Source organism: Pyrgilauda ruficollis, unplaced genomic scaffold, assembly GCF_017590135.1.
Source record: "Pyrgilauda ruficollis isolate IOZ18807 unplaced genomic scaffold, ASM1759013v1 scaffold770, whole genome shotgun sequence".
NCBI classification, from domain to species: domain Eukaryota; kingdom Metazoa; phylum Chordata; class Aves; order Passeriformes; family Passeridae; genus Pyrgilauda; species Pyrgilauda ruficollis.
Genome location: NW_024529600.1, coordinates 1 through 9,787, shown reverse-complemented (window position 1 = coordinate 9,787; position 9,787 = coordinate 1). Strand labels below are relative to the sequence as shown.

At 66.9% G+C, this 9,787-nt stretch overlaps 1 protein-coding gene across 1 annotated transcript in view; it reads right to left on the bottom strand.

Moving 5' to 3' along the window:
- The window catches only part of LOC121363925 (spectrin beta chain, non-erythrocytic 2-like), a gene marked incomplete at both ends in the record, with an annotated part of 21,566 nt that extends 11,871 nt beyond the window's left edge, over window positions 1-9,695 (bottom strand). Inside the window, 13 exons of the mRNA XM_041486710.1 lie at window positions 52-158; window positions 474-850; window positions 1,265-1,418; window positions 1,496-1,798; window positions 2,185-2,343; window positions 3,020-3,137; window positions 4,253-4,440; window positions 4,626-4,738; window positions 5,170-5,285; window positions 7,154-7,234; window positions 7,467-7,558; window positions 8,217-8,390; window positions 9,547-9,695. Coding sequence (XP_041342644.1) covers window positions 52-158; window positions 474-850; window positions 1,265-1,418; window positions 1,496-1,798; window positions 2,185-2,343; window positions 3,020-3,137; window positions 4,253-4,440; window positions 4,626-4,738; window positions 5,170-5,285; window positions 7,154-7,234; window positions 7,467-7,558; window positions 8,217-8,390; window positions 9,547-9,695 — 2,131 coding nt within the window. The remainder of the gene's footprint in view (window positions 1-51; window positions 159-473; window positions 851-1,264; window positions 1,419-1,495; window positions 1,799-2,184; window positions 2,344-3,019; window positions 3,138-4,252; window positions 4,441-4,625; window positions 4,739-5,169; window positions 5,286-7,153; window positions 7,235-7,466; window positions 7,559-8,216; window positions 8,391-9,546) is intronic.
- Window positions 9,696-9,787: the final 92 nt, after the last annotated feature.

The following is a 9,787-nucleotide window of genomic DNA, read 5'->3' as shown; positions in this document are numbered from 1 at the left end:
GCCCCGCCCCCCCCCCCCGCCCCGCGCGGGGGGGCGCCCCCCAGCCACGCCTCGGCCTCGGCCGCCTCCGCGTCCAGCTGGAATCGCCCCGCGGCCGCGCGGAGCCGCCGCTCCCGGGCCCCGGCCAGCGCCGGCAGCGCCGCCCAGAGCGACTCCAGCTCCCGGATCCGGCGGGACACGGCGGCCGCGGGGTCCGGGGAGCCGGGAGCAGGGCCCGGGGGTCCCTCGGAGCGGTCTGTGGGTCTCCCAGTGGGTTCCGTGGAGCCGTCGGGGCGTTCCGAGGGTCTGGTGGAGGATGCCGAGAGTCCCTCCGTGGATGCAGGGGGGGATTGCAGGGGTCCAGCAGCGCGTCCCGGGGACGCGTTCTTGGATTCCGGGGGTCCCGTGGATCTGGCGGCGGATCCGGCAGCGGATTCCGCGGGTTTTGCGCCTCCCGTTGATCCGGCAGCGGATCCCGCTGACCCAGGGGCGGCTTCCACCGATCCAGGGGTGGCTTCCACGGATCCCGCGGCTCCGTCGGGGGCTCCCTGCGCCAGCAGCTCCCGGCCCCGCTCCAGCAGCTGCTGCAGCGGCCCCGCTCGTCCCCCCAGCGCCCCTCGGATGGCCTCGAGCTGGCTCAGCATCCGCAGGGCTCCCGGCAGATCCCGGCCCAGCTCCGGGCAGCGCAGGAGCCGCTCCTGCTCCCGCATCCAGGCTTCCTCCTCGCCCGCGTCCCACAGGAACTTCCAGAGGCGCCGGGAGCGCTCCAGCCGCAGCCGCCGCTGCGCCGACAGCGCCGAGAGCCCCCGGTAGCGCAGCTCCAGAGCCGCCACGCGGGACCGCAGCTGCTCCGGGGGGCACGGGCGGTACCCTGGGGGGCACGGGAGGGGGTCAGCGGCGCTTGGGGGGTCCGGGGGTCGCAGGGTTTGGGGGTCCTGGGGTCTGGAATCCCCCAGGGTTCAGGGATACGGTGTTTAGGGATGCCGATTTTGGGGGGTCCCAGGGTTTGGGATTCAGAGATGATGAGGATTTGGGAGACCCAGAGTTTGAGGGTGCTGGGGGTCTGGGATTTGGAGGTCCCGGGGTTCAGGGATTCGGTGTTTTGGGGCCTCGGTTTTTGGGGCTCACAGTTTTTGGGGGTTCATTTTGGGGTTCTGCTAGGTCTTGCTTTTGGGGGTCTCAGGTGCCTGGGGGTCCTGGGATTCAGGTGTCGCTGGGTTTGGGGGTTCTGGGGCATCCCAGGGGATCCCAACTTTGGGGTTCTCAGTTTTGGGGGGTCACTCACCGTCCCCCTCCCCGAGGAAGCGCTCGGCCGCCGCCCCCACACTCCGGACCCTCTCGGCCTGGGCCGCCACGTCCCCCTCGACCAGGGCGTGGATCTGCAGCAGGTCGTCCACCTGGCTCAGGTGCTGCCCGAAATCCCGCGACTGCAGCCGCACCTGGGGACACCGGGAGGGTCACGGGGGGGGGGGTCCCACGAGGGAATCCCACCCCCCCAGTCCAGCCCCCTCCCCACCTCCATCTCCTCCATCCAGCCCATCAGGTGCTCCAGGTCGCGCAGGAGCCGCTGCAGCTCCAGGTGCGCCCGGAGCCGCTCTCGCCGCGCTGCCACCTGCGCCCGCAGCGCCTCCCAAAGCGACACCACGTGGTCGCGCCGTGTCGCGATGCCGCCCATGTCGTGATAGCGCTCGGCCTCCAGCTCGGCGGCCACGGCGGTGACGGCGCGCACGCGGCTGCCGTAGGCGGCGATGTCGCTCTCGATGGCCTCGTGCTTGCGCAGCGCGGCCTCGACCCCCCCCAGGGACCCCCCGAAATTGTCCTGGGAGGGGGGAAAGGGGGGTAAGGGAGGGGACACTCCCGGGACCCCCCCTGGAATTGTTCTGGGGTGGGAGAGGGGGCAGAAATGGTAAAAGGTGGGGAGGACACTGTGGGGACATCCCAAGAATTGTCCTGGAGGAGAAAAAAAGGAGCTGAGAGGTGACAAAGGCGGGGGGGATGACACATCCTGAAATTGTCCTGGTGGGGACAAGGGGAAGTCCCCTGGGGTGGGGGCGGTTTCAGGGTCACCTGAGCCACCAGGTTGTCCCTGACTGGGGGTGGGCTGAGGGTCCCAGTGTCACCTGTGCCACCAGGTGTTCATTGTCCCTGACTGAGGGTTGTTTGGGGGGGGTCTCAGGGGTCCCTGGGTGGGAGTCCCCGTGTCACCTGTGCCACCAGGCGCTGGTTGTCCCCCAGCCAGGTCTCCCTGAGGGCGGCCTTGCGGTGGAACCTCGCTGCCAGCTGCTCCAGATGCTGCTGCCGGAGCAGCTCCGAGCGCAGCGCCAGCTCCCGGCCGTGCTCCGCCTTCTCCAGCCGCTCCCACGCCTGCGGGGACAGCGCGGTCACCTGGGCACCTGGGGCACGTGGCACCTGTGTCACCTGGGCACCTGGCAGCCGGGGCACCTGCCATCTCTGTCACCTGGGCACCCGGCACCCGGGGCACCTGTCATCTGTGTCATCTGTGTCATTTGTGTCACCTGGGCACCTGGCAGCCGGGGCACCTGCCATCTGTGTCACCTGAGCACCTGGGGCACCTGCCATCTGTGTCATTTGTGTCACCTGGGCACCTGCACAGCTGGCACCTGGCACCTTTGTCATCTGTGTCACCTGGGGCACATCTCAACTGTGTCACCAGGACACCTTCACACCTGGGGTACCTGCACAGCTGGCACACTTGGCACTCGTGTTACTGTGTCCCCCCCATGTCCCATGTCCCCCTTGTCCCCTGTCGCCGTCACCCTGTTGGTGTCGGTGCTGTGGGACCCCTCGTGCCCCCAATGGCCCTGTCACCCCCAATGTCCCCAGTGTCCCCGTGTCCCCGTGGCTGTCACCCTGTTGATGTCCCCGTGTCCCCGTGGCTGTCACCCTGTTGATGTCCCCGTGTCCCCGTGGCTGTCACCCTGTTGATGTCCCCGTGTCCCCGTGGCTGTCACCCTGTTGATGTCCCCGTGTCCCCGTGGCTGTCACCCTGTTGATGTCCCCGTGTCCCCGTGGCTGTCACCCTGTTGATGTCAGCGCTGTGTGTCCCCTCCCTGGGCACGAACTGCCGCTGGTTGTTGGCGCGGAGGCGGCTCCGGAGCGAGAACAGCAGCACCTCCAGGGAGCCCTTGTCCTCGAACCTGGGGGGACCCAAAATGCACCAGGGAAACCCAAATGCACTGAGAGAACCCCAAAATGCACCGGAGGGACCCCAAAATACACCAGGGAGACCCCAAAATACATGGGAGGGACCCCAAAATACACCGGGGGGGACCCTAAAACCCACCCTGAGCCCCAGGGATGCCCCAAAACCTCTCAGAGAGAACCTGAAACCCACTGGGGGGACCCCAAACCCCACTAGGGAGATCCCAAACCCCCTCTTGGAGACCCCAAACCCCACTGGGCAGCCCCCAGACCCCTCTGGGAAGCCCCTAAACCCCTCTGGGCAGCCCCCAAAACCCCTGTGGGCAGCTGTCAGACTCCCCTGGGCAGCCCCCAGACCCCTCTGGGTAGCCCCCAAACCCCACTGGGCAGTCCCCAAACCTCACTGGGCAACCCCCAAACCCCTTTGGGCAGCCCCCAGACCCCATTGGGGAGCCCCCAGAGCCCGGCCCGGTGGGGGTCTCACCGGGGGGGTTTCTCGGTGGTGCGGTAGGCGCTGAAGGCCTGGAGCTGCCCCTGCAGGCCGGGGATGCCGCGGGGCAGGCGCCGGTCGGTGAGGAGCAGCAGCGAGCGCTGGATCCACCCCAAACCCCACTAGGGAGATCCCAAACCCCCTCTTGGAGACCCCAAACCCCACTGGGCAGCCCCCAGACCCCTCTGGGAAGCCCCTAAACCCCTCTGGGCAGCCCCCAAAACCCCTGTGGGCAGCTGTCAGACTCCCCTGGGCAGCCCCCAGACCCCTCTGGGCAGCCCGCAAACCCCTTTGGGCAGCCCCAGACCCCTCTGGGCAGCCCCAGACCCCAGTAGGGAGATCCCAAACCACCTGTTGGAGACCCCAATCCCCCTCTTGGAGACCCCAAAGCCCCTTTTGGAGACCCCAACCCCCACTAGGGAGATCCCAAATCCCCTTTGGGGTGCCCAAACACCTCTGGGTAGCCCCCAGACCCTTTTGGGCAGACTCCAGACCCCTCTGGGCAGCCCCCAGACCCCAGCAGGGAGGCCCCAAACCCCTCTGGGCAACCCCCCAACCCCTTTGGGCAGCCCCCAGACCCCATTGGGGAGCCCCCAGAGCCCGGCCCGGTGGGGGTCTCACCGGGGGGGTTTCTCGGTGGTGCGGTAGGCGCTGAAGGCCTGGAGCTGCCCCTGCAGGCCGGGGATGCCGCGGGGCAGGCGCCGGTCGGTGAGGAGCAGCAGCGAGCGCTGGATCCAGCCCAGCAGCTCGGCCGCCTGCGCCTCGTAACGGCCGGCCAGGCCCTCGGCCTCGCGCGCCGCCTCCAGCACCTGCGGGGGACGGGGAGCGGCTGGCTGTCTGTCTGTCTGTCTGTCCTCACACACATCCATCCATCATCTATCCAACCCTGTGTCCATCCATCCACCCATCCATCATCCATCCATCCATCCATCCATCATCCATCCATCGTCTGTCCACCCCGTGTCCATCTGTCCACCCCGTGTCCACCCCGGACCTTCCCAACGCGTTTTCCCTCCACGGCCAGCGCCTTCATCCTGGAGAAGTGATGGTAGAGCGCGGCCACGTAGGTCAGCACTGCCCGCTCGTCCGGCTCCTCCACGGCCACATCTGGGGGGCACGGGGGGTCAGACCCCCAAAACCATCCCCAAATCCCCCAGGGACCCCCAAATCCACCCTCAAATCCCACCCCAGGAGACCCAAATCCCCCCCAGGAGCCCCAAACACCCCTGACCCCTCAGAGCCCCCCAGCACTGACCGCTCGTCCGGCTGCTCCACGGCCACATCTGGGGGGCATGGGGGGTCAGACCCCCCAAATCCTCCTCAGGGACCCCCAATTTCCCCAGGGACCCCCAAATCCACCCCAAATCCTCCCCAGGAGCCCCAAACCCCCCTGACCCATCACAGCCCCCCAGCACTGACCGCTCGTCCGGCTGCTCCACGGCCACATCTGGGGGGCATGGGGGGTGAGACCCCCAAATCCACCCCCACATCCCTCCCAAATCCCCCCTGGGACCCCCAGCTCGCCCCCAGCCCCTCACCCTCGGGGTCCAGCAGCCGAGTGACCCCCAGCTCGCGCTCGGCCACGGCGAAGGCGCTCTGCAGGTTGTGGAGGGCGTTGGCTCCGCGCAGGGACCCCACGTCCAGCAGCTCCGGCCTGGGGGCGACCGGACAGCTGACCACTGACCACTGAGACACTGACCCACAGCACCCCATAGCCAGTGACCACTGACCCATAACCACTGACCACTGACTCACAGCACCCCATAACCACTGACCACTGACCACTGAGACACTGACCCCTAACCACTGACCACTGAGACACAGCCACTGACCCATAACCACTGACCACTGACCATTGAGACACTGACCCCTAACCACTGACCACTGACACACTGACCCATAACCACTGACCACTGACCCACAGCACCCCGTAACCCCTGCCCCTGCCTCATGACCCCACAGACTCCCACCCCAAAACTGCCACCCTACAACCCCCATATCCCCCTCCCTAACCCCTTTGGGCAGCCCCCAGACCCCATTGGGGAGCCCCCAGAGCCCGGCCCGGTGGGGGTCTCACCGGGGGGGTTTCTCGGTGGTGCGGTAGGCGCTGAAGGCCTGGAGCTGCCCCTGCAGGCCGGGGATGCCGCGGGGCAGGCGCCGGTCGGTGAGGAGCAGCAGCGAGCGCTGGATCCAGCCCAGCAGCTCGGCCGCCTGCGCCTCGTAACGGCCGGCCAGGCCCTCGGCCTCGCGCGCCGCCTCCAGCACCTGCGGGGGACGGGGAGCGGCTGGCTGTCTGTCTGTCTGTCTGTCCTCACACACATCCATCATCCATCCATCATCTATCCAACCCTGTGTCCATCCATCCACCCCTCCATCATCCATCCATCCATCCATCCATCATCCATGCTGCCGCGCGTCTCCTGCCCGGGGCCGAGGCGCCGCCGCCGCCATGGCGCCGGTGCAGCTGGAGAGCGCCCAGCTGGTGCCGGCCGGCCCCGCGTCAGCCCCGGCCCCGCCGGCCCCCGGCGCCGTGACAGCCGCCGCCAGCCCCGGCTACCGCCTCAGCACCCTCATCGAGTTCCTCCTGCACCGCACCTACGCCGAGCTCACCGTGCTGGCCGACCTGTGAGTGCCGCGGATCTCCGTGCCCGGCTGGCCGTGCCGCCTCGCAGCATCCCGGGAGGATGCGGAGGCCTGGCCAGGGATCTGTCCCGGAGCTCATCCGGGGCTGGAGTGGGGGGAGGTGGTCGCGATTTCCCATTCATAAAATGGTTTGGTTTGGAAGGGACCATAAAGATCACCCAGTTCCAGCCCCCTGCCATGGGCAGGGATGCCTTCCGCTAGCCCAGGCTGCTCGGAGCCCCATCCAGCCTGGCCCTGAACACTGCCAGGGATGGGCATCCACAGCTCCTCTGGGCAGCCTGGGCCAGGGCCTCACCAGCTGAACAGGGAAGAATTTTTTCGTGATATCTAACCTAAACGTACTCTTTTTCCATTTGAACCCATTCCCCGTTGTCCTGCTCTCATAAATACCCTTGTCCATCCTCGCACCCGGGCAGATGCCTGTGCAGGCAGGTTGGTCTGTGCATCAGGCTGTGTCCAGGGGCACAGCGAAAGCTGCTGAGTGATCGGTCATATAAAGAGAAAATGACTGAGAACTGAGAGCAGCTGCAGACTGGCTGCTTAAATCCTTAAGTTTGCCCCCAAGTTACTGCCAAAAAACCCCATCTGGGGTGCTGGTACTGATATCAAATATGTGAAACTGGAATGCCTGACACTGAGATATTTTCAGGTCCTGCAACTCCTTGACTTACCTCTGTAGTTTTTAACATACCATTTGATTATTTTTGGGAAATAAGTTATTTACATTTACGTAATGATTTGCTGTGCTGATGTTGTTGCGTTTGAAGTGGCAAAACAAAGGGATGTTTTTGGGCCAAGAGAGCAGCCCCCTCCCCACAGCAGCCCCTTCCCCACAGCAGCCCCCCCCAGAGCAGCCCCCTGCCCAGCCCCGTCCCGCACCGGTGCCGGTGGATGAGGGCGCAGAAGGCCAGCCCGTCCCTCCAGCTCGTGGTGAAATTCTGCACGTTCACATTGGGGTACCTGGGGAGGGGTCGGGGGGTGGGTCAGAGACCCCCAAAACTCTCCCCAAAACCCCCTGGGAAACCCCAGAACCTCCCCAGACCCCGCAGGTCCCTCCTGAGTCCCCTCAGAGCCCCCCCAAAGCCTCACAGAGCCCCCCAGGAGCCTCCTGAGCCACATGGAGACCACCCAGATCCCCCCAGGACCCCTCCAGGACCCCCAAAACCCCCCCAGGACCCCCAGGAGGCCTCACCCCGCGGTTTTCATCTGGCACCAGGCCAGCAGCGCGTCCTTGGCCGATTTCCGCTCCCGAGTGTCCCCGGTCTCCACGCTGATGTCCTGGATCTGGGGAGGGGGGCCCAAAAATGGGGGTAGGGACCCCCAAATTGGGGTCAAGGACCCCCCAAAGTGGGTCTGGAACCGCCAAAATGGGTGCAAGCATCTCGTGGTGGGGTCAGGACTCCCAAAGTGGGTGTGAGACCCCCCTCAAAAGGAGCCTGGGGAAGGTCTGGGGATTTCTGTGACCAAACTGAGCCCCCCGAGTGGGTTTGGGACCCCCCAAAATGACCCCAACATATCAGGTTGGGTTCAGAACCTCCCTAAATGACCCCAAACCCCCCAGGGCAGCTCCAGGACCCCCCAAAATGACCCCAAACATATCAGGTTGGGTTCAGAACCTCCCTAAATGACCCCAAACCCCCCAGGGTGGGTTTGGGACCCCCCGAAATGACCCCAAACACCCTAGAGTGGGTTCAAGACCCCTAGAAATGACCCCAAACATCCCAGGATGGGTTTGGGACCCCCCTAAATGACCCCAAACCCCCCAGGGTGTGTCTGGGACCCCCCAAAATGACCCCAAACACCCCAAAGTGGGTTCAAGACCCCTAGAAATTACCCCAAACCCCCTGGGGCAGCTCCAGGACGGGCACAGCCCCCACAGGGCGGGTCCGGGCCGCGCCCCCCGCCCCATTTCCCGCCGGCCGGGGGGTGCCGGGGGGGTCACCTGGAAGCGCAGGATGATGGTCCAGACCAGGCCGAGGGTCAGGCGGGGGTTGCCGTCCACGATGTCGTGCGAGCCCACGTTCTCCAGGTGCACGCGCTGCTCCCGCAGGAAGCGCAGCGCCTTCTCCACGTTCTCCAGGCAGTGGATCCGCATCCGGCCCCGCGTGGGGCGCGGCTGGGCGGGGGGCACCGTTAGAGACCCCCCCCCGGGGCGGGGGGCATTGTCAGAGACCCCACCCCCGGGGCGGGGGGCGTTGGCAGACATCCCCTCAGGGTAGGGGGGCACAGTCAGAGACCCCCCGCCCCGGGTAGGGGGGCGCCGTTAGAGACCCCCACGGGGCGGGGGGTACCGTTAGAGACCCCCCCGGGGCGGGGGGCGCCGTTAGAGACCCCCACGGGGCGGGGGGGCATTGTCAGAGACCCCCCCGGGGTAGGGGGGCATCGTTAGAGAACCCCCCCGGGGCGGGGGGCACCGTTAGAGACCCCCCCGGGGCGGGGGGCGCCGTTAGAGACCCCCACGGGGCGGGGGGGCATTGTCAGAGACCCCCCCGGGGTAGGGGGGCATCGTTAGAGAACCCCCCCGGGGCGGGGGGCACCGTTAGAGACCCCCCCGGGGCGGGGGGCGCCGTTAGAGACCCCCACGGGGCGGGGGGGCATTGTCAGAGACCCCCCCGGGGTAGGGGGGCATCGTTAGAGAACCCCCCCGGGGCGGGGGGCACCGTTAGAGACCCCCCCGGGGCGGGGGGCGCCGTTAGAGACCCCCACGGGGCGGGGGGGCATTGTCAGAGACCCCCCCGGGGTAGGGGGGCATCGTTAGAGAACCCCCCCGGGGCGGGGGGCACCGTTAGAGACCCCCCCGGGGCGGGGGGCGCCGTTAGAGACCCCCACGGGGGCAGAGGGGAGGGGGCTGAGGGAGTCCAGAGGGGACTTGGGGTGGTCCAAGAGGGTCTGGGGGTCCCCGTGAGGGGCGTCCCCAATTTGGGGAGGGGTCGCACTCACCAGGACCCCCCCACCCAAGCAGCCGGGGGTCCCTTTTTGGGGGTCCCCACAGGGGTTTCCCTATTTTGGGGAGGGTCCTCATTGGGGGGGATTCCTGTCTTTGGGGGGTTCCTGTTTCTTGGAGGGGCTCCCCTTTGAGGGGTGTGTCCCCGATTTGGGGAGGGGGTCACACTCACCAGGACCCCCTCCCTCAAGCAGCCGGGGGTCCCTTTTTGGGGGTCCCCACAAAGATTTCTGTATTTTGGGGAGGGTCCCCATTGGGGGTTTCCTGTTTTTTGGGGCGGTTCCCCTCTGAGGGGCGTGTCCCCGATTTGGGGAGGGGTCGCACTCACCAGGGTCTCCCCCGAGAGCCCCTCGAGCAGCCGCAGCAGGAGCCGCCCGTCCCGCAGGTCGCTGTAAAGGTCCCCCAGGTGCGACCCCCCCGCCAGGTGCGAATTCACCCACTTGGTGAAGGTTTTCTTCTGCACGGCCTCGCGCTCGTCTGGGGGGGCGCGGGGGGGTCAGAGACCCCCAAAAATCCCCCCAAAACCCCCCCCAGACCACACAAAGACCACCCAGATCCTTCAAACCCCA